This window comes from Scylla paramamosain, unplaced genomic scaffold (assembly GCF_035594125.1).
Source record: "Scylla paramamosain isolate STU-SP2022 unplaced genomic scaffold, ASM3559412v1 Contig9, whole genome shotgun sequence".
NCBI classification, from domain to species: Eukaryota; Metazoa; Arthropoda; class Malacostraca; order Decapoda; family Portunidae; genus Scylla; species Scylla paramamosain.
Genome location: NW_026973674.1, coordinates 1,735,001 through 1,760,000, shown reverse-complemented (window position 1 = coordinate 1,760,000; position 25,000 = coordinate 1,735,001). Strand labels below are relative to the sequence as shown.

The 25,000-nt window shown below is 39.8% G+C and overlaps 1 protein-coding gene across 3 annotated transcripts in view; it reads right to left on the bottom strand.

Annotated features, from left to right (window-relative positions):
- LOC135096938 (ankyrin-2-like) overlaps positions 1-25,000 on the bottom strand; it is a 134,552-nt gene that overhangs the window by 60,390 nt on the left and 49,162 nt on the right. For all 3 annotated transcript variants that reach the window (XM_063998711.1, XM_063998709.1, XM_063998710.1), the window contains one exon: positions 22,319-22,619. In XM_063998711.1, the coding sequence (XP_063854781.1) occupies positions 22,319-22,562 (244 nt within the window). In that variant the 5' untranslated portion in view covers positions 22,563-22,619. The remainder of the gene's footprint in view (positions 1-22,318; positions 22,620-25,000) is intronic.

The following is a 25,000-nucleotide window of genomic DNA, read 5'->3' as shown; positions in this document are numbered from 1 at the left end:
TGAGGATTGTTATTTTCAGTATGTAATATGTAACATCTGTCCAGGTTAAAATTCATTTGCCACGTTTCAGACCATTTAAATAGCTTATTTAAGTCGCTTTGAATATGTTGGCACCGGGATGATGAGGAAGCTGCACTTGCTATTTTTGTATCATCAGCAAAATCTGATATTATTGTAGTGGCTAAGTAGTTCTTTCGTTAGTGTCTTATATATATATATATATATATATATATATATATATATATATATATATATATATATATATATATATATATATATATATATATATATATATATATATATATATATATATATATATATATATATATATATATATATATATATATATATATATATATATATATATATATATATATATATATATATATATATATATATTTATTTATTTATTTATTTACTTATTTATTTATTTATTTGTTTATTTATTTATATTTTTTCTAAGAAAGTAACAATTTTGTCTGTTATGAGAGATTCTATTAATTTTCCGATAAACGACGTTAAGCTGATAGGCCAATATCCGAGGTACGACATGTTTCCCTTTTTAAATATCGGTGTAACAGTTGCTAACTCCCATCCCGACGGTACTACTCCGGTATGCAGTGATTTCTTAAATAAGATGAAAAGTGGCTTTATTACTTCACGTTTTGTTTCATTAATTATACGTGGTGGAATTTTGTGAGGGCAGGGACTTTTATTGATGTTGACGTTATTTATCGCCAGCAAGATATCGTTTTCCTGAAAAGTTACTGAGCTAATAAAAAGGAACCTTTGTTCTGAGCTGTTGGGATGGGGTTGACTAATTTTGTATTTTCATATGTGAAAACTGATGGAAAGAATTTATTTAGAATATTGACCATGTTGATGTCATCTTATGTGTGTTCACTATTTTCTATAATTAGTGGCCAAATTGAAGTTAATACTTTATTCTTATTAACATAGCTGTAAAATTCTTTTGGATTTGTTTTACTTAAATTAGCAATCCGAATTTCGTGATCCATTTTGCTCTGCTTTCTGCTTTTTTTTTTTTTTTTTTTTTCGTATTGCGTCTAATTTTGTCGTGTTCGAGTTTGTCTTCCTAGTTCGTATTTTTTTTTTATAAGCGCGTTTCTTTATTTCCAGACTGCCTTTCATTTCACGGATCCATCATTTTGTTTTTTTCTCTTTCAAAGCAGCGTCTGTTACGCATTTGCACAGAGGATCTGATGGCTGCATTTAATTTAGTTATGAATATATCCCAAAGAGGCTTTCGTCTGTGGTGAAGATCAGATCCATTATGTTTTCACCTCTCGTTGGTTGCTCCACGTGTTGGTACAAAGTACTTTCCAAGAGATTTGCATAAAGGTTACGTCCCGAATGTGCTGTCAGACTGGCGCCCTAAATCGATAATGGGATATTTAAGTCACCGAATATTACGCATTCATTTAGAGAACTTATTTCAACAGTTTCATCGTACAATTTATCGTGATTTCACTTGGTTGCACTAGTGGTCAATAAACAAGGCCAGTTTTAACTTTTTGATGGTATTTCTAACGATTGGGGCACTGTGACAACGACGGGTGATTACTTTGTTGGTGGTGTAGCTTCCTGACTGACGTTATTTTACTTATGGAGAGCATCCACATCGTGAAGCAGACGTCCGAGATGAGCTGAGCCAGTTGGTTTTAGATGGAGATCATCATTGTGGAAAAGTACGGATTTATTGTAAAAGTGGTACCATAGAAATCTACGTCTTCCTTACACACACTTGCGCGACGGTTATTTGAGCTGAAGGCAGGGCTGTAAAATGAGTTAGTTGCGTTGATTCTAGGGAGAATGCCTGATATGATGATGTTTGGAGACTTTTATATATATATATATATATATATATATATATATATATATATATATATATATATATATATATATATATATATATATATATATATATATATATATATATATATATATATATATATTGTGGTATTTGGCAAGGAGATCCTCTGATTTTGTGTGTTTTACATTATTAGTTCCTGTATGAATGATAAATAGAGTGTTTCTTCATTTGTCTCCCTTGTTATTTCCTCGAACGCACTTATGTCATCGTCTCGTTCCTGGAAAGCAGCGGCTTGTCTTCTGATGCAGGTCACGGCTACAAAATTCTTCCTTTTGATCGTGTATTACTGAGTCTCCTATCAATTGTACTTCTGTGTTACCACTTGTAAATTCGTCGAGAATCAAGAATCTGTTTCACGTGGCCACGGGTGTCCGGTTTTTTTTTTTTTTCTGTATCGACATCCTTCCCTCATTCCTGACAAGTGTACAGGAGGAAGAGGAGGAGGATGAGGGAGAAGATAAAGAAGAGGAGGAGCAGGAGGAGGAGGAGGAGGAGGAGGAGGGTGTCAAGAAGGAAGAGGGGGAATGGGAGGAGCTGGAGGAGGAAGAAGCGAAAGTGGAGAGAGAAGACGCAGAGAAAGAGGAGGATGGGGGGAGAGGAGGAAGATGAAGACGAGGCAGGAGAGGCGAAGAGCGGGCAGGAAGGCGTGGATGGCAGGTCACTGAGGGGTACATTATCTGTTATGAACAGTGTTCTGAATTTTATTGATATTTGCTTTCATCGTAAACATCCGAGAGATGTCTTTACCGACGTTAAAATAGTCCTTTGCAAAAAGTACATGGCAAGATTCACAAGATCGGATATTGGAAGGCATGGCGACGTCGGAATTATCAAAATACTGTAATTAAGGTATTGAGGACGGCAAAAGCTCGCCTCGCAGGTGTATCAGGTATGGCAATTAAGAAGGGGTCGTTTCTGGTCAGTTTTACTCCCTGGGGGGATTAACGGCTGGGAGCGCTCTGTTTTAGGCCTTTATACAAGTAATAAGTGGAAATGTACTAGCTGATCGAGGTCAGTAGGACACAAATGAAAAGATATATACAGTATATAAATATATACTGATGTTTGTGTGAAAAGGTTGTGTGTTATATAGGATGACAAATATTTAAACAGTGAATGTAAGTATAAAAAAAAAAAAAAAAATGGAAAAATACCAGCAGAAATTAAATGCAACACTTTGCCATTGCCAAAGTCAGCTCAGGTCAACGAGTGGCGAGGACGGGCCTGGTACGTGTGGTCACCACAAGAGACAGCAAACGAATGAGAGGAGGAATACAAAGGAAAGAACAGACAGCAACAGCCCTACTGGGCCTAAAGAGGCTGTTTGTGTGCCTATTTTACCACTACCACTACAGATTCTAAGAGTTACAGGCTGGAGGACACTAGGGTTCAAGGAAGGAAAACAAGAGCATAGGGAGAAGGAAAGGCTAAGATGTGATAGAAAAGGATGAAAGAGAAATAATACTATTTAAAACAGTAATTTAAAAAAAAAATATGGATTTTATGTAGGCGCAAAGTACGTTATATGAGGGATTGATGCGAGGAGATTGCCCAACCTTTGTTTAAAAGTTTCTATTGGACAATATGTGCTGGGAGAGAGTTCCAGACATTTACAATTCTATTGAAGAAATAATGCTTAGCCTCATCTGATCAGAAACGCTTACCTATAATCTTGTAAACATTATTTCTTGCGGTGTTGGAACTGTCAATGATGACATAGTCGTTTCCATTTACGTTATCAAAGCCCCAACACATTCTAAACAGTTATACAAAGGAATACAAAAGAAAGCCAAACAGCAACAGACCTTTTGGTCCTTGTAAGGCTGTTTGGTAACTACTTCTAACTAGCTACAGGGAAGAGAGACAGCACAGCATGGCAGAAGGCTCCTCCCCACCACTCCCTCCAGCTTGCGCTGGCATGGAAATAGTTGGGAAAAGTACCATGCAGTATGGAAAAACTGACATAGAATTTTCATAGGAAAGGATGAAAGGAAGTTCTTCTATTCACCCTACGGTAAACTCTATACGCCTATCTGAAAGTTGATGCAATTTATAATAAAGCTGGTGTCTGTAAAATAAGAGTTTATTAGTGAATTTAGTAATTATTCGGACAAGAAGAGAGCTTGTGGGAGATTTGTTTTTAAATATTTGTCTATTTTATTATTATTATTTTTTTTTTTATGATTCAATAGTATTGCTGTGCACAATTTCTGCAGGAAGTTTATTCTATATATTTACTATACGATTAAAGAAAAAAATGTTTGTCCTCGTGGGATTTAAAACATTTGGGTATAATCTTCAATCCATTATTTCTTGTTAGGTTAGAATGATCAATGGTAAAATATTTATGTGCATCAATGTTACTATATCCTTTGAAAATTTTGAACACTTCAATTAGGTCTCCTCTTATCCTGCGCTTTGTTAAACTGAATAGGTTTACTTCTTCCAGTCGTTCCTCATACGGCTTATTGCGCAATCTTGGAATAATCTTTGTGACTCTGCGCTGTATAACCTTTTCTGATTTACTCGTAAATTCAAAGGTTCTTCCAATGAACCCTACTAATTTATTTGCCATCTTTACTGTTTCTGTGCAGTGTTGACTCGGCTTTAGGTCGTTTGACACAACGACACCAAGATCTTTTTCTTTATCGGTGCTTGACAGTGGCATGTTATTCATTACATATCTCGCCTGAATATTGTTGCTTCCGATATGTAGAATTTTATACTTTTTCTATATTGAATCTCATCTACCATTTTATTAAGGTCACAATGCAGTTCCTGCCATTATGACACAGACGTTACTCTACTGGTTATTTTGGTGTCGTCTGCAAATTTACAGATTTTCCAATTTATCCCTTCATCAATATAATTAATGCACATTATAAAGAGTACTGGTCCTAATACAGAGCCTTGAGGAACGCCGATGTTTACCTTTTGCTACTCTGACTCTTTTTTCATTCATCACAACACGCTGTTTTCTGTCAAAGAGCCAGTCTCTCAGCCATTTCCGGCAATGCTATGAGCTTTTACTTTACTGATGAGTCTTTTATGAGGAACAGTGTCGAAAGCTTTCTGGAAATCAAGGTAGGTAATATCAACAGCTTTTGTCTCGTCATACGAGTTAAATACTTCATAAAAAGGAGTCTAGTAAGTTCGTTAAGCAGGAACACTTGGTTCTAAAACCGTGTTGCGAATCCTTTATGATTTTATTTTCTTCTAAATTTTAACAATTTTATCTCTGATTATTGTTTCCATCAGCTTGCACACTACTGAAATGAGACTGATCGGTCTGTAATTGGTTGAGAGACATTTATTTTCTTTTTTAAAGATTGGCGTGACATTTGCTAGTTTCCATTCGTGGGGAACTTTATCCGCTAGTAAAGTTTTATTGAATAAAATTGTAAGCGGTTTCACGAGCTCATTTTTTGCTTCTGTAAGAAGCCTGGGTGATATCTTGTCTGGCCCGGGTGTTTTGTTTACGTTCAAGCTCTTCGTGACTGAGAGGATTTCACTTTCTGTGATGGTGAAGTCCGGCAGCGTGGTGCCTCGTGACTGAGGTGTGGGGGTCGGCAGACTGCCCTGAACATCCTCAGTCGTGAAGACTGTTGAAAAGTACTCGTTCAGGGTGTTCGCCATATCTGTTTCGCTTTTTTTTTTTTTTTCTTGTCATTTTCTGTTATTAGTGGATCGTTGATGTTAAAACCCTTTTTGTTTTTACATAGCTGTAAGATTCTTTTGGGTTCGTTTTACATGAGTTCGCGATCTGAGCTTCAACAGATTTTTTGCTGCATTTGATCAGCTTTTTAGTTTTTCTACGCAATCTATCGTGCTCTAGTTTATCATTATTATTTTGTGTTAGTATGTATTTGTGGTACGCATTTCTTTTAGCCAGAAGGCAGCATCTGATTTCATTATTCCACCATTTCCGTTTGGTGTTTTTTACCTTCTGTCTGTTTCGTTGCGGCACACACAAAATCACAGTTTCATTTAATTTTTTTAGCAAACACTTCCCATGCTTTGTTAATGCCTGATGTTCCCAGCAGTTCATTCCAGTCTATGGATGCAAGCTGCATGCGAAGTCTTTCAAAGTTAGCACGCCAATAGTCTGGCACTTTTTCTTTACTTTCGCTTACTTTAGCTTTGTCAAAATTTACGGTGAAAAGTAAGCTACGATGATCGCTAGAACTCAGTTCTGTTCCAATTTTTACGTCTTTTACTGAGTCTTTAGTTGTTAAAACAATATCTAGGATATTGTTACCTCTCGTCGGATGCATGACGTGCTGGTGGAGGGAGCTTTCAAGGATACATCCGTAGAGATGCTGGCCTGCGCGAGCCATCAGTGGTTCACCCCACCTCGTTACTGGAAGATTAAAGTCCCCCATAGTTATATAATTATTAACGCAGCAAATGTCCGCGAGAAGGTCATAAAGTTTTTCGTTTGTAGCGGGTGACTCGGATGGAGGACTATAGATGAGACCTAATGTTATTTTACGAGATTTATTTTCTAACTGGATGAAAGTGACGTCTATATTACCAATGGTTGGGGTTGGGAGTAGACGAGGATGAAGATTACTTTTTTCGTAAAACATAACACCGCCTCCCGCACGGTGAGTTCTCTCGCAGATAAAAATGGTGTAGCCAGGGAGTGAGTACTCACTCAGCTAAGTAATCTCTGCTTGATGAATTTACCCACGTTTCCGTGACGCCTATGATGTCGTAGTTTTCAAGATAAATAAGAGTTTGCAGCTCATTTAATTTATTTCGTAAACTACGGGCACTGAAGTAACAAGCTCAATTAAGTCTCCTCGCATTCGCCGTTTCTCTAAACTGAACAAGTTGAGTTCCCCCAAGCTCTCCTTACAAGGCTTGTTCCGCAGTCGTGGGATCAACTTGGTAACTCTTCTTTGGACTCTCTCCAGCTTGTTTTGTCTTGGAGGAGGAGGAGGAGGAGGAGGAGGAGGTGGAGAAAGAGGAAGAGGAGGAGAAGGAACAGGAGGAATACAATGAAATTCTAAGGAAGATCAAACAGTAACAGAACAATAGATACTCATTAGGCTGTTTGGGTAACTGTTCTACTCTAATTCTTAGTGAGAGAGACAGGAGAGCACAAGAGAAGGCTCCTTCTCACCACTCATCCTGTAGCGGGACACAAGTCACCGCTCCTAGCACTCCGTTTTCTGTTATTTTATCACCCTTCCGTTTTCACTCTCTCTACTGCACAGACTTTTATCTTTCATCTCTTCTTCCTCACTTTATACATATCTCTTACCTTACACATTCTGTGCGCGCTCTTTGACACATGTGTTACACATTCTCTCAACACATCATATTACTCCTTTCTTCACACAGACATACACACACACATACACTCTCTTTTTCCATAATTTTGTATATATCATTTATTTTATGTTAAGTAATTTTTGTATATATTGTTCATGTCTTTGCTGAATAGACAGAGAATACCCAGGCTAAGTTTCCTTTGCCAGAGCTATATTGTTATGACATTGGAAATTGTTACCTTGCAAGGACTAACACTGCTATGACCAAGAGTCATAGTTGGGAGCCTACAATTTTCGCTTGAGCAATTTCCGGGCGGCCATGTAGCACCTCACCTTCGCTACAATCCCTCCAACCGAAGCTGGCTAATAATAGGAACTGGTACCATGATGTATAGGGAGAGAGAGAAAGAAAAAAATTGAATTTGAAAGGAAAATAAGAAAGGAATGATGTCTACTTCTAGTACAAATAATCTACATAAAATCATAATATCTATGCCATCTGATGAGGCGATTCCTTTACCTTAAATTTGATTAAATGGGATAAATTTTTACTAGATGACTATAGTGATGGATTAGTTGTCCTGCAAGGACTCGATTCCTTTTATTATTACTGTGACGGGACCAGCAGTAAGTAACGGAGGAACCTAGCCATCACTAATATCTCTTTAATACGATTACTTTCCTTTGTTGTAAAGTAATTACTTTTCTTCTTTAATGAATTATACTCCCATCAGATGATAGATAGTATAGAGTGAACGTGTTCGTTATTCACACATGAACGATGGCAACCGAGGATTAGTTTCTAGATACTTGTCAAGACGGGTTTTAAATGAATCCACAGTATTTGAGTTAACGACGCATGATGGAAAACAGTTATATATATTTATATATTTATATATACTTATTACACGACTAAAAAAAGAGTGCTTGGCTTCGTTTGATTGAAATCACTTACCTTTTAATTTGAAGCCATTGTTTCTTATAATATTTGTTTCCTTGAGTTCAGGGTCTCATATTTGTGAAATCCTTAATAGTCTTATAAACCAAAATCAAGTCCCTCTTAATCTGCATTTTTGTAAGTAGAATAGATTTTGTTCTTTAAGAAGTTCCTCGTAGGGTTTATTGTGAAGCCTTGGGATCATTTTTGTTACTCTGCGTTGTGTTTTTTTTTCTGATTTATAATTTTCATTATATCTTTTTTGTAGTAACGTGACTAAAATTGTACATTATATCTAAGATGAGGATGTACAAGTGAGTTTTACAAGGTCAGGATTGTTTTCTCAGATTTTTATTTATTTATTTATTTATTCTTATTTTTATTTTAATAACTTTGTTACAATGTTTGCTTGATTTAACATCTGTTAACAATAAAGCTCCCTGGTCTTTTCCGGCATCAACACTTTTGATAGGGATATTATCCATTCTATAATTTCCTCGCGAGTTACTATTTATGTTGTGTAATATGTGGCATTTATCAAAGCTAAAGTTCATAAGCCATTTTTCAGACCATTTAATGAGAGTGTCTATGCCATTTTGCAAAATTTGACGTTGGGTTCGTGAATCACCCTAGTAAGCAACATTGGTATCATCTGCGAATTTTGACAATTTACTTATGATCCCTCCGTCAGTGTCATATATATATATATATATATATATATATATATATATATATATATATATATATATATATATATATATATATATATATATATATATATATATATATATATATATATATATATATATATATATATATATATATATATATATATATATATATATATATATATATATATATATATATATATATATATATTTCGTTGAAAGTGATACTCAGTTCAGCGTTTATGATTTTCTTCATGATGTTTTCTTTTTTCTAAAAGGAGTATCTTATTCTCTTTTGTAAGAATACTGATGATTTTCCCGTAGGATATCATCTTCTATGTATATATATATATATATATATATATATATATATATATATATATATATATATATATATATATATATATATATATATATATATATATATATATATATATATATATATATATATATATATATATATATATATATATATATATATATATATATATATATATATATATATATATATATATATATATATATATATATATATATATATATATATATATATATACATATATAAATGGGCAGGAGGTTTTCTCTTGTACATATTTCGTTGAAAGTGACAGTGAGTTCAGCGTTTATGATTTTCATGATGTTTTCTTTTTCTCGAAGGAGTGTCTTATTCTCTTTGGTAAGAATATTGATGATTTTCCCGTAGGATATCATCTTCGCCAGATCGCGAATTCGGGGCCTTAACCCTTCTTCAGTGGCAGAGGAGGTTGTTGTGTCCTCGGAGGTTGTGTAGAGAATGACAGGCCAGTTTGCTTGTTTGCTGTTTGTTTAGATTTACCACTCCATGGAGTGGCCCGGGCCTTTACTGTTTCAAGAATCTCAGGTCTCAGGTCTCAGGTCAGGGTTCCTAGTGAGCGGACGTGTTTAGTGAGCAGTGACCTGACGCTAATATAGCTGGCTAGTGTAGACATGCGCCTTGTGTTGCTGAGTCGTCTGGTTGTGTTAGTTCTCCTGTTCTCGAGGCCTTCGTTGCGAAGGTCTCAGAGGTGGAGGCTGAGTTCCATCGAAGGATCTCGGAGGTGCAGGCTGAGTTCTATGAGAGGATCTCAGCACCTGTGGGAGGGTCGTGCCCCACCGTCTCCTTACCTAGTAAGGCGACGGAGGAGCAGTGGTCGGTTGTGTGCAGGGGAGCCAAGAGGGTGAAGGTCCTCAGGGCACCTTGCGTGGAGACGAAGAATCCCTTCAATGTGCTGGAGGAAGGGAAGGAGAAGGGGGTGGACATGGCGGGAGGAGGCAAGAAGGAGGGGGCAGATGCAGTTACCCTGCCCCAATGTAGAGTGCTTGTGTTTGGTGATAGTCAGGTTAGGCACTTAGATAGTGCGTTCTGTGCTAGGGATAGGAAGCGTAGGTCGAGGGTGTGTTTACCGGGGGCCGGGATAGGGAAGGTAGCTGATAGGCTAGACACGTGCTTGGAAAAAGATGGGACCAAGCCCATTGTTTTTCTCAGTGCGGGAGGGAATGACCTTGGTAAGGTCAAGAGTGAGGAGCTTATCAGGAGGTTTCGACAGGCTTTGGACAGGATTAGGGACAAGGGAGGGATCCCCGTGGTATGTGGTGTCTTGCCGAGGAGGGGAGTTGGTGCTGAGTGGCTGTCCAGGGCTATTACAGTGAATCGCAGGCTCGCGAATCATTGTAGGAGTAATGGATGGACGTTCATCGACAACTGGGACCTTTTCTATGGCAGGGACACCTTGTACGCCAGGGATGGAGTGCATTTGTCACGCCAGGGTGTTCGTGTTTTGGCCGAAACACTCGAGCGGGAGGTTACTGCACTCCAGCACTTTTTTCGTTAGTCGGGAGGGAAGAAGGGGTAGTGAGAAGGCGAGGGGCAAAATAGTTAAATCTAGAAAGGTAGCTAGCTCAGGGATGGTGAGAAATAGCTTAAGTGTATACTACACAAACTGTAGAAGTATTCTGAATAAAATAGACTTGCTTAGAGGAATAGCGAGCGTTGAGAAATTTGATATCATTGCTTTAACTGAAACTTGGTTAGATATGTCAGGAAAAGTATTTAATCCAGAGGTTAAGATAGATGTGTATACAATGTTCTATAAAGATAGGGAAAACAGGAGAGGAGGAGGCGTCGCGTTATACGTTAGGGACACATTACAGTGTTGTATCAACAGTAGAATTAAAACAGATAACAAAGCAGAGTCGATATGGGTAGATATTAAGGAAGGATCGCAGTCAGTAGTACTAGGGGTAGTTTACAGACCACCGACCAGTACAGAGGAAATTAACACCTCACTGTGGCAGGAATTAAATAGAGCAGACAGGTACAGTCAGGTATGTGTGGTAGGAGATTTTAATTTTAGGAATATCGACTGGAGTCTGATGGTGGGTAACAAGGAAGCAGAGGAATTTCTGAAGGTATTTCAGGATAATTTTTTTAAAACAGGTAGTCGTAGAACCAACAAGGGGGAATAATATTCTAGATTTAATTCTTACTAGCAGGGAGGAAGCAATCACGCAGGTAGAGGTTGGAGGACAGCTAGGTAACAGTGACCATAAGGAAATTAGGTACAATTTAGAATGGGAAGAAACAGTTAGAAACAAAAACACTAGTAAAATACCTGACTTTAGGAGAGCAGATTTTGAAGAATTAAAAAGGTACCTCCAAGGAGTGGACTGGCAAAGGATGCAGGGTGAGGTCAGGTCAGGGGCGGAGTTCAGAGAGATAAGGCAGGATGAGAGAGGTGAGGTGAGGCGTGAGGGTGTAGGACAAGAGGAGGGGAGATGTGTCCGGAAGGGAGGAGGAAAGAGGAAGGGGGGAGCTAGGTGTGAGTATGTTGGAATGTCAGGTCATGCTGAAATGAGGGAGGTGAGGTCGAGGCGAGTAGATGAGGGAGTGGAGAGGATGGTAGGGGATGAGATGAGGGGACTAGGTGAAGTAAATGTAGATAAATTGTATAAATATTTCGTAGATAAAGTTCATACAGGTCAGTTAGCATATATCCCGTATAGAACAATAAGATCACAAAAAAATGACCCTAAATGGATGACTGCTAGATTAAAGCATTATATAGGGCGTAAGAGAAGTATATATAGGAGATTAAGGGCAGGTGAAGAAGTTTTAAGGACACAATATAATGAATTAGTTAGAACAGTCAGGAAGTTAACGAGGAAAGCTAAGGACAATTATGAATTAAAGGTAGCAAGCCAGGCGAACACGGACCCCAAGGGATTTTATCAGGTATACAGGACGAAGAATAAGGATACTGTAGGTCCATTAAAGGCAGCAGATGAGGAGCTGGTTAGTTCTGGGGAGGAGATTAGTAAACTTCTGAATTATTATTTTTTAACTGTCTTCACCCAGGAAAACATGCAGGATATGCCAGATAGTGAACAGGTGTTTAGAGGAGATGAGAATGAGAAGCTGACAGATATTTCCATAACTAGGGAGATAGTGGAACAGGAGATAGATAGGCTAAAAAAGTTCAAGTCACCAGGACCTGATGAAATATATCCCAGAGTACTTAAGGAATGTAAAGAGATTATTAGTGAGCCGTTAGTTTCTGTCTTTAGGAAATCACTGGAGTCGGTGAGGTACCAGTAATGTGGAGGCAGGCTAATGTAGTACCCATCTTTAAGAAAGGAGATAAAACTTTAGCGTCTAATTATAGACCTGGCAGCTTAACTTCAGTTGTAGGTAAAATGTTAGAGTCAATAATAGCGAGGAACATTAGGGAACATTTAGACAAACATAACTTGATAAATCAGTCACAGCATGGCTTCACGAAGGGGAGGTCTTGCCTGAGAAACTTGTTAACTTTTTACAGTAGGGTGTACGAGGCAGTAGATAATGGTGATAGTTATGATATCTTATATCTGGACTTTAGTAAAGCATTTGACAAGGTACCCCATCAAAGGCTCCTGAGAAAGGTTAGGGCACACGGGATAGATGAGAAGGTGTTAGGCTGGATGGGGTCATGGCTTAGTGACAGGCGACAGAGAGTGGTAATAAACGGCTTGAAATCCGAGTGGGGTCATGTAATTAGTGGGGTGCCACAGGGATCAGTATTAGGGCCATTGTTATTTCTAATGTATATCAATGACTTGGATAGTGGAATTAGTAGTGATGTTAGTAAATTTGCGGATGACACAAAGATAGGTAGATTAATTAGGTCAGAATCGGATGCCATCGCCTTGCAGGCAGACTTAGATAGAATGAATGAATGGACGGATAGATGGCGAATGCAATTTAATATCAATAAATGCAAAGTGCTTAGCGTAGGTAGAGGAAACCCACACAATAGGTACACATTAGACAACCAAACTCTGGTAGGTACAGGGTACGAGAAAGATTTAGGAGTTATAGTTAGCTCTGAACTCCGTCTAGGGAAGCAATGCATAGAAGCCAGAAACAAGGCAAATAGGGTACTAGGATTCATTTTTAGGAGTGTTAAAAGTAGAAGGCCGGGAGTAATATTAAAGTTATACTTGTCGCTGGTCAGACCTCATCTAGACTACGCGGTGCAGTTCTGGTTATACTCGTAGGTTATAGGTTATAGGTCTATTAGAATCAGTACAGAGGAGAATGACTAAAAGGATGCAGGGGATGAGGAGTATTCCTTACGAGGCGAGGTTGAAGCTGTTGAATTTACATTCTTTACAGAGACGTAGGTTAAGAGGGGACCTGATAGAAGTCTTTAAGTGGTATAAGGGTTATAACAAGGGAGATGTAAGCAAAATTCTTAGGATCAGCAACCAGGGTAGAACAAGAAATAACGGGTTCAAGCTTGAAAAATTTAGGTTTAGGAAGGAGATAGGAAAAAAATTGGTTCTCAAATAGAGTGGTAGACGAGTGGAACGGACTCAGTAATCATGTAGTTAGTGCTAGGACACTAGAGAGCTTTAAGAGAAGTTTAGACAAGTTTATGGATGGGGATAGCAGATGGAAATAGGTAGGTGTGTTTCATACAGGGACTGCCACGTGTAAGCCTGGTCGCTTCTTGCAGCTTCCCTTATTTCTTATGTTCTTAAGAATGGCCCGGAGGTGGTGTATGTGCGGTTGTTGAGCTGTTGGTAGGTGTCTTCTTTTACCGTGGGGGCGGATATTCTTTCACGAGCATAATAAGTTGCTCGATGTCGGTGTGCTGGACGATATGTGGAGCTGCTGCATCCCTTAATAGGAAGCGTGCAGTGGCTGCGCAGTCTTCCAGATAATGAATGAGTGGTGTGTGTGTGGGTGTGTTGCAATGTGTACAAGTAATGGGCAGTGTGTCGTTTAGCTCCGCCAGGCAGTGATATCCTAGCCGGAGCCTATGTAGCCGTGTCATAACTAGTCTTGGGGTGGTCATGAGCGTGTCCTTGGCATCGTTGGTGGCGGCACAGTACCAGGTGGGGCTTGGGGAGCCCTCAGCCGCGAGGCGTCGGACCGCACTGGTGAACTGAGCTCTGGATGGGGCTACATGCACAGTTACTGTTGAGAGGCGTAAAGCATTCCGTGCAATTTGGTCTGCCTGGTCATTTCCTGCTATGTTGGTGTGGCTGGGGATCCAGTTGATGTTCTTCTGCCTTGATTCTATATATCTTGGGCGCTGGCATGAATGGAGGTGATTAGGTTTTTATTGTCTGTTATGTTGTCTTGTTGCAGGCATTGGATGGCACCCAGGGAGTCTGTGTGTATGGTGACGTGTTTCTGTCGTGTTTTGGCGTGTTCCAGTGTTTCTCTGATTGCGACTAGTTTAGTCTGTAGTGTTAAGGAGTGATCAGGGAGACGGTAGTGTCCTATCTCCTCCTCGTGCACGAACGCTGCCGCTGCCCTGTTTATCGTCTACTGACCCGTCCGTGAAGTATACGTCAGCTCCATCTGTGTTACTAGCAGCAAGTGCCCTTTGAGCTTGACGGGAGAGATCTGTGGTGGCGAGGTTATCTTTCTTGTCCGTCAGGGGCGTGATGAAAAAGTGGAGGCTGGACTTGGCACATGGAGGTGCATGTGTGTAGGTGGGATGCGGGACATCCGGGGTTCTAGCTAGAAAGGAACCCTCGGACTGGATGGATTTGATGCCCTGAGCTGTTTTGCTGGCCCACGTCTCTTTCCTAAAAAGCTCCTCGTTGTGGGCGAGGCTCTGGCGGACGTTCCGGATAATATTGGAGTACCGTGGATGTGCAGCTTTTTTCCCAAGAAGGAATGGGTTCATGGCGTGGATTCGGTATTTTACTCGTGGGATCTTGGCCTCTACTCTCATGTTACACACCTTTGTCCAACGTGGCGCTCCCAACATTATCCGCAGCGCCTCGTTTTGTAGTTTTTCAAGGTGCTCAATCTGAGCGGGGTGGATGGTTGCAAGTAAGGGGGTTGCGTAGTCAATGATAGTCCTTATTGCCTGGAGGTAGGTCTTCAGGACTCTGAGATCTGCACCGCTCTCTGTCGCAGTGATGAACCTCATGACCTTTAGCCGAGCGCGGATTCTGTTTCTGGTTTCGGAGACGTGTTGGTGAAGGTGCAGTTTCCCATCCATCCAAATGCCGAGGTATTGGTGGCATGGAGACCATTCAATGTTGGTTTGATGTGCTCTGAGTGGTAGCTGTGGTCTGTTGCCGTTGAAGTTGCCTTCGTTTTTGCGAAGTTTACTTTTAAGCCTAGTGATTGGCATCTAGATGTGACTGCTGTTATGGCTTCTTGGGCCCTCTTGAAGTGGTGTGAGCCGGTTGAGAGAATAGCTATGTCATCGGCATAGCAGAAAACTTTGGTGTTTCCTGCCAGTGGTAGAGAAGCCAATTCTTCCATGAGTAGGTTAAAAAGATATGGGCTCAAGATGCCTCCTTGCGGCGTGACGTTCTCGAAGGTTACGTATTCCGATAGGTGGCCCTGAAAGCGTACCCTCGCCTTTCTTCCAGTGAAGAAGTCCCGCGTCCACTTCAGCAATTTGCCTCCGACTCCCTTGTGTATCAGCGCTGTGAGGATGGCCCCTCGGTTTGCCAGCTCAAAAGCCTTCTCCATGTTCAGGAAGATGACTACCGCTCTCTTTCCGGTTATGGTAGTGAGCATGTCAAGTAGGCAGTCCCTTGTGCCAAGACCTCGTGTGTAGGCATAGATGTTATCATGCAGTAGGCCGGTAAACCACTGCAACCTATTCAGGACCATCCTTTCGGCCGTTTTCCCGAGACAGCTGAGAAGAGGAATCGGCCTTGTATTTACCGGCTCTTTCGGCTTTGGGATGGGCTGGATCGTAGCCACTTTCCATGCCGATGGGAGTCGCCTTGCAGTATAGGAGTCGTTTATGATTCGCAGAATCTCCTCGTGTGCGGCAGGTCCAGCTTCTCGTATCATGGAGTAGGAGATTCTATTCGCTCTGGCGGCAGTGTCAGGTTTGGGTCATAGTGTGCTTTGTAGTTCTTTTAGCGTGAAGGCGGTGTCCGTTGGCTTGTCTTCCCCGCAGGCTCGTGATATATCAGCTTCCTGTTCCGGCCGAGATATCGTCATCAGTATGTTTGCCATTTTTCAAGATAAAAGAGCCAATTATAGATGGTAATATTTTTTTCTTTCTGATATAGCTGAATAAATAAATAATTAGGGATTTGATTTGCATGAATTTGCAATGTGAAGCTCCATGTTTTTTTTTTTTTTTTCATATTAATCTTTAATTTTTTTTTTTACAGTGATGCCGCTATATATCATGTTCAGATTTGTTCTCGTTACTTTTGGTCTGCTTTAATATGTGATAAGCGCACCTTATGGGTAAGAGACTATTTTTGATGACTGTTTCACCATTTCGGTTTATTGTTAACGAATGATCGTTTATTTCTCAGTTGAACAGATTCTCCAAGAGTTTTGTTAAGTTTAAAAAAACAGAATGTCTTCCAAGCTTCGTTAATATTAATACTTTCTAAGATTGCATTCCAGTCAAAGATGGCTAAAATGCTTTTTAGTTTACTGAAATCTGTCCCCGAATAATCAGGCACTCTCTTCTTGCTGTCTTATACTGAAAATTTATCAATTTCAATAGTGAATGTAATAGCACGGTAGTCACTGTTACTGAATTCTGGACCGACTTCCACGTTTGTGACGATGTTTTCCTTCGTAGTTAACACGTGGTCCAAAATATTGTCTTCTCTCTTTGGCTGTTCTACGAGTTGGTGGAGTCTGCTTCCCCTCATTTTAGCATACATGTCGTGTCTTAAGTGTGAGTTTAGAGGATCACCCCACCTGTACAAGTAGGTTTAAATCACTGATCTCGTTCTGACAGCAAATTTGTGCTATCTGATCGTAGAGTTTATTGTTTGTTGCCTGTGACTGACCAGGAGGTTGATAAAGGAAGGCAATATTACATTTACGCTAAATATAGTTAAACTGAATATAGAAGGCATTAATAATATCATTTTTTTTCGGTGGATTTTACAATAGGGTGAAGATGAGATTTAACGTATAAAAGTACTCCACCTCCCTCTCTGTTATGCCTTTTACATCTGAATAAGTTATAACCTGGTGATGAAAAATTCTGCTAAGAAGTCTCTGTTTAACGTGCTGATCCACGGCTCTATTACGCCAATGAGATCGTAATACTCCAGATAAGCAGTTTCCTCTGGTTCTTGTAATTTGTTCCTTATACTATGGGCATTCACATAATAAAATTTAATAGCCTCGCGGACGGGTGGGCGGACTTAGTACTGCGTTTTAAGTTGTCCCTGGCACTCTCCCTCGACTCGCGTTTTTTTTTTTTTCTTTTAATAGTGGGTGAACACTGTCTCATGAAGGAGACGCCCGAGCCTCGCAGAACCTACTGAATTTAGGTGAAGACCGTCATTTCGGTACAAGATCCTCTGGTTGTAGAACTGGTTCCATAGATTTATGTAGTCTACTCTTTTCTCCTCTGCAGAGGGTGGCGAGGCAACGGTTTATGCTGAAGGCATTGTCATAAAATGAGCTGGTTGCATTTATTCTCGGGAGCATGTATGCAATGATGATGTTTTATTTCGTTTTATATTTCTTTACCAAGACGCAGTATTTATCTAGAAAAGCCTCTAATCGTGTTGTCTGTATGTCGTTACTTCCTACATGCATGAGGAAAAGCGTATCGTTTTTTGCGTTTTGTGTGATGTCACACACCTCTGTAGCGTAATCAAAGTTTTTTCCTGGAATACAATGTCTTTTACGATGATTTGGGGAACAAGCACAAAATTCAACAAGCTGTTCACGGATCACTGGGTCACCGATCAGCTTGGTGTCTTCATTTTTTATTGTTATATTGTCAAGGATCTCAAATCGGTTGTAAGTAAAAGACAATTAACGTTTTTTTTTTTTTTCATCGAATGTCTAGCACCATTCTTGACAGGGATGAAGAGAAGGAGGAAGAGGAAGAAGAGATAGAAGACGACGACGATGATCGTTTGTGACGATAGGAGGAGGAGGAGGGGGAAGAGGAGGAGGAAGAGGAGGAGGAGGAGGAGGTTGAGGAGGAAAAAGGCGGGGGGAGGAGGAGGAGGAGGAGGAGGAGGAGGAAGAGGAGGAGGAGGAGGAGGAGTATGGGGAAGAGGAGGAGGAGGAAAGCGAAGGGAAGGAGAGGTAGGAGGAGGGAGAGGTGGAGGAGGAAGAGGGAGAGGAGGAGGAGGAAGAGGAGGAGTGGATGGAGGTGGAGGTAAAGTAGGAGGAAGAGGAGGCGAAGATGGAGGTGGAGGTAAAAGAGGAGTAGGAGGAGGTCGAGGAGGGTGGGAAGGAGGAGGAGGAGGAGGGAGTTGAGGAGGAGGAGCAGAAGAAGGTGGAGGGGGAAGTGGAAGCAGAAAGAGAAGTGGGGTGGGAAGGGGAGGAAGAGGAGGGAAAGGAGACCAGAAAGGGGTAGGCGGACGAAGGAGTGGCGACAATATCCTCTGAAATAAAACCTTGAAGGGCCTGAACGGTGTTTTCGAGTTTCTTTATATTACCCTTCATTATGTATAACCTACAGGTACCTTTTCCGATGTCATTTTACTGTTTAACGAATCTCCCCTGACACGAATTATAAGCTCTAAGTGCAGGTGGCATTATGGATTCTTAATGGGATTACACTTTGTGCAGTAGAACCAATGACTGGTGAGGCAGATAGAAGTAACTGCAGGCTTAATGAATTCCAAAGGCAACTAAAAGTAATTACACAAGCTTGTCGAATTCCAGAGGGGATTAAAACCGCTTAACGGCAGGCAGATGCGATCGCGTCAGGTCAAAAGATCATTTACAGGCTTCAGTGGAATTTAAAAACAACTCAGCGACAGATGGGTGAGGTAGTGTCAGGTCAAAAAGGAAACCTACAGTCAAAACTCAGTTACCCAAGAAATTTAACTGTATGCTGTATGTGCCTACTGTATCAGAGAAGATAACTTAATACATTATGTTACACATATGAACAAATGAAGACAAAGGAACAAAACAAATATTTAAATAAAAAAAAAAAACAGGTCACCTATGACTACTATTTAATCCTCTGGCGGATTCAAGCTGTATGTCTTGTTGTATCAAGAAAATAACCTAGTACATATAGAGTCACACAGATATAAATTAGAGCTCACACGATTAAACAAAACAACATGTAAATTACAGACAACCAAAGAGGAGGAGGAGAGGAGGAGGAGAATGAGAAGGAGGATGAGGAGGAGGAAGAAAAGGAGGAGGAGGAAGAGGAGGAGGAGGACGAGGAGGAGGAGGAGGAGGATTATGGTAAAGAGAAGCTGGAGTAGGAAGAAGATGAGGATGGGGTAAAGAAGGAGGAAAAGCAAGAAAAAGAGCAGGAGATGAAGTACTAACAAAATCTTTTCCCTCTTCTTTTTTTTCTTCCTCTTCTTTTTTCTTCTTTCTTCTTCTTCTTCTTCTTCCTCTTCTTTTTCTTTTCTTCTTCTTCTTCTTCTTCTTCTTCTTCTTCTTCTTCTTCTTCTTATTATTATTATTATTATTATTATTATTATTATAGTAGTAGTAGTAGCAGTAGTAGTAGTAGTAGTAGTAGTAGTAGTAGTAGTAGCAGTAGTAGTAGTAGTAGTAGTAGTAGTAGTAGTACTAGTACTTGTAGTAGTAGTAGTAGTAGTAGTAGTAGTAGTAGTAGTAGTAGTAATAGTAGTAGAAATAGTAGTAATAGTTTTTCTTCCTCTTCTTTTTTTCTTTTCTTCTCTTCTTGTTCTTGTTCTTGTTCTTGTTCTTGTTCTTCTTTTCCTCCTCTTAATTCTTCTTCTTCTTCTTCTTCTTCATCTTCTTCTTCTTCTTCTTCTTCTTCTTCTTCTTCTTCTTCTTCTTATTATTATTATTATTATAGTAGTAGTAGTAGTAGTAGTAGTAGTAGTAGTAGTAGTAGTAGTAGTAGTAGTAGTAGTAGTAGTAGTGGTAGTAGTAGTAGTAGCAGTAGTAGTAATAGTAGTAATAGTAGTAGTGGAGGAGGCAGTAGGCGAAACGATAATTACTCACAATGAGTCTAAAGCACTGGATCAGGGGGTGCTATAAACTTATCGTTAAACCCAGCTGTGACCTCACTGAATGTTTCCATTTGTCTCACAACACAAGGGGGCAGTCACAGCCTGCCCTCTAAAGACAACTCTCTTCCTCCACACAAAACTACAAGCACCTGATAACACACACCCTTCACTCAAAAAAATAAAAATTATCATAGCGACTCGTACACCAGCTTCGGAGTTTTCTTACCAATATTGAGCCTCTTCCTAAAAAGGATGACCATTCTAATTCTTCAAACTACCGTCCTACTGCTTTAGTTTCCTGCCTATTTGAAGTTTTTTAATCTATCCTCAATAGGAAGATTGTTAAACATCTATCAATTCACAACCTTCTATCTGGTCACCAGTATGGGTTCCATCAAGGCTGCTCTACTGGTGATCTTCTGGCTTTCCTTACTGAGTTTTGGTCATCCTCTTTTAGAGATTTTGGTGAAACATTTGCCTTTGATACATCAAAACCTTTTGATAGAATCTGGCATAAATTTGATTTCCAAACTACCCTCCTACATGTTCTATCCTTCTCTCTGCAACATCATCTCAATTTTTTTTTTCTGACCTTTCTATTGCTGCTGTGGTAGATGGTCACTGTTCTTCTCCTAAATCTATTAACAGTGGTGTTCCTCATGGTTATGTCCTGTCACCCACTCTCTTCTTATTATTCATCAATGACCTTCTAAACCAAACTTCTTGTTCTATCCACTCCTACCCTAATAATACCACCCTGCACTTTTCCACGTCTTTTGGTAGACGTCCAACACTTCAGGAAGTAAATATTTCACTCATGGAAGCCACAGAACGCCTGACTTCTGATCTTTTTAAAATTTCTGATTGGGACAGAGGAAACTTGGTATTGGGTCAATGCCTCAAAAAATCAATTCCTCCATATATCAACTCGACAACCTTCCAGACAACTATCCCTTCTTCTTCAGTGACATTCAACTGTCCCCGTCTTCTACACTGAACATCCTCGGTCTGTCCTTCACATATAAATTGAACTGGAAACTTCACATCTTATCTCTAGCTAACATAGCTTCTATGAAGTTGGGGGTTCTGAGACGTCTCCGGCAGTTTTTTTCACCTTCCTTGTTGCTAACTCTCTACAAGGGCTTTATCCGTCCATGTATGGAGTATATTTCACATGTCGGGGGGAGTGGTTTCCGTCATACCGCTCTTCTAGACAGGATAGATTCAAAATCTTTTCGTCTCATGAACTCCTCTCCTCTAACTGATTGTCTTCAGCCTCTCTCTCATCGCCCCAATGTTGCATATCTAGCTATCTTCTACTGCTATTTTCATGCTAACTGCTTTTTTTTTTATATTATTAACTGCATGCCTATCCTCCTCCCGTGGCTTCTTTCTCTCACCCCTATTCTGTCCACCTCTCTAAAGCAAGAGTTAACCCGTATTTTCAATCATTCATCTCTTTCTCTGCTAAACTCTAGAACTCCCTGCCTGCTTCTGTATTTCCACCTTCCTATGACTTGAAATCCTTGAAGAGGGAGGTTTCAAGACACTTATCCTTCAATTTTTGACTACAGCTTCGGACCCTGTTCAAGGACCGGCATCTTAGTGGGCTTTATTTTCTTAATGTAATTTTTTGTTTTTGCTATTGGCCGGTGTCCCCCCTACATAAAAAAAAAGAAAAGGTAGTAGCAGTAGCAGTGCTATAAGTAGTAATAGTTGTAGTAGTAGCAGTAGTAGTAGTAGTAGCAGCAGCAGCAGCAGTAGTAGTAGTAGTAGTAGTAGTAGTAGTAGTAGTAAAAGCTGAAGTAGTAGTAAGAGCTGTAGTAGCAGCAGCAGCAGCAGTAGTAGTAGTAGTAGTAGTAGTAGTAGTAGTAGTAGTAGTAGTAGTAGTAGTAGTAGTAGTAGAAGTAGTAGTAGCAGAAGTAGTAGTTGTAGAAGTATTAGTAATAGTAGTAGTAGTAGTAGTAGTAGTAGTACGAGTAGCAGCAGCAGTAAAAGTAGTAGTTGGAGTAGTAGTAGTAGCAGTAGTAGTTGTGGTACTATTAGTGGAAAAAAAAAATCATGGCTACAATTACTACCGCCATCACCGCCAGCACAGCCTCACCTTTACCATCCGTTGCCAGAGGATTCGCGCCGTGGGCTAACAGCGTCTTAACCGTTTGGGTGTGGCCATGCACGGCAGCTACCATCAGCGGTGTCCTGTCAGTGGTGCCTCGACCTTCAATGCTTAGTCCCGACTGCAGTAAGTGAGGCAATAGGTGGTCGTGGCCTTTGCTGGCAGCTGAACTCACCAGACTCCAAAATGCCCCTAGAGTAGTGGGGACGGTGATATCAAGGCGGGCTCCCATGGAGAGGGCCGACCTCACTCCTGCCTCATCTCCTTTCTCCACAGCAGTGGCCAGTTTCTGTGTGTGTGTGAGTATGCGTGTGTGTGTTAAGGAAAATATATATTTTCTTTTATTTAAAGCATAATAATAAAAACAAATATATATATGATGAATGCATGCTTCTTTTCGTCATATTCATTATCTTGACAATGGCACTACTGTTACTACTGCTATTACTACTAGCAGTGCACTGTTGTTCCTACTATTATTACTACTACTAGTAGTGCTACTACTATTACTACTACTACTTCTAGTAGTAGTAGCACTACTATTACTACTACTACTACTACTTCTAGTAGTAGTAGTAGCAGTAGAAGCATTAGTGGTAGTAGTAGTAGTAGTAGTAGTAGTTAGTTAATATCAGTAATGATATTATTGTTAATGTAAATAATGATAGGGCTAATAAAAATAATTATTATTATTGTGATAATAATAATAACAATAATAATAATAATAATAATAATAATAATAATAATAATAATAATAATAATAATAATAATAATAATAATAATAATAATAATAAAATAATAGTGATAATAATAGAAATAATAATAATAATACAATAATAATAATAAAGATAATAATAATGATAATAATAATAATAATAATAATAATAATAATTACTGTTGTTATTATTATTATTATTATTATTATTATTATTACTATTATTATTATTATCATTATTATAAAAACAACAACAGAAGCAAGATAAAAAAAATAAATAGATGCAAGCAACAACAATAATTATAAAATCAACAACAACAACAACACCAACAACAACAACAACCATAATAATAATAACAATCATAGTAACTAAAAAAATAATTATAATAATTGAAACAATAATCAGTACTATTATTACTATCAGTGGCATCATCATGATCAAGATTCCCTATTATAATGAAAAAAAAAAAAAAACGATAATAATAATATTGTGGCTGAATGCCTTGTCCGCCTCACATTCCATTCTCCACGCCCTTCCCTTGGGACCTGACCCAGCCTTTAGCTGCACCTGCCAACCATGTGGGCTCGAGTGAGGTCAAGCCTCACTCCTTAGCAGCTGTGCCTCAGCCAGGTGGGCTCCCAGGATCTCATGAGCTCTTTACCTATCTGGCCAAATGACCTCCCTTCACCTCATGTGTCCCAGCCTGACCTAAGCCGGCGGGCCCATCAACCACCCCAGCATCACCAGTCAGTGTCCGCCCAGCCATGCTGGCGGACATCTGTGTCCGTGCCCACCAGGCCTCGCTGGCGGACATGCAACACGCGGGCAGCTCACATTATTTACTTTTGTATAGTTTATTTGATTAATATAACCCTACAGTATCACCACCGTATTTTCCTTGATCATCTATACTCACTGGAAAAGAACCAGATTTAACTATGTATAAAAATGGTGACCGCGGTGAATGAGGCGACGCTACAAGTCCTCCGGGCCCACTTGCCCTGCTTGCTTGTCGCCAGTTACTCCAGCTACCTTCATCGCCTTCAGGTAACCTGCTAAGCCGTCACCGATGCATTTCTGCCAAGGCGTCACTGACGTATTTCTGCCAACCCGTCACCGACGCAAACTGCTACGCTACTATTCGGAGCGTCGTTCAAGCTGCTTTTAGGGCGTTTTTTCAAGCTTTTATACTGAGCCTGCCCCGCCAGCCTGTACCCATACGACTTCAAGCCGTCACCAACACCGTCCCTGTTTCAAGTATAAACTTTTTTTTAAGCCGTCACTGACGCAACTTAACTGCTTTGCTGCTGATTCCGTCATTCTAAGACTTTGGATCTCATGCTGTCAGTCTTCGCATCTGCAAGTTTTGGTGTTTCCTGTCCGTGTGGTCTTTCCTGCTCGTGGCTTTCCAGTACATAATCTGCCACTAATCCACCACGCTTGAAGATTTTATCGCCATCATGTGTTTTATCAGTGCAGTGTTATGATTTTTAAGGTGCATTTGTATTTTGCAATTTATTGGCATAGAAACACCTTGTTCTTTTATTCTATGGCCTCTAGTGTTCTAGATTTTTTTTTTTTTTTTTTTTTTTGGTGGGGGATGTGGCCTGTGATTCGCTGTGCTGACGTCACAGCTAGTGTGAGTTTGGTGTTTGGCCACTGTGTTCTCTTTTTTAGACGTCTTTGCTAAGTGAAAGTTGTGATTCGACAGCGCATATTCACTTTAATGACGTCTTTTGTTGTGAGATTTGCGATTGGCTATAGTGCACACATCATGTCTCTTACACAGATAAGCGCGTCTTTAATGTGTGAATTATTGCTTCAATGTGCTTGCATCATCCAATATATTTTGTAGGTATGAAGGCATACCTAGATGGGTGGCCGAGCAATGTGGCGGGATGCCTTGCCCGCCTTACATTCCATTCTCCGCGTCCTACCCTTGGGACCTCACTCA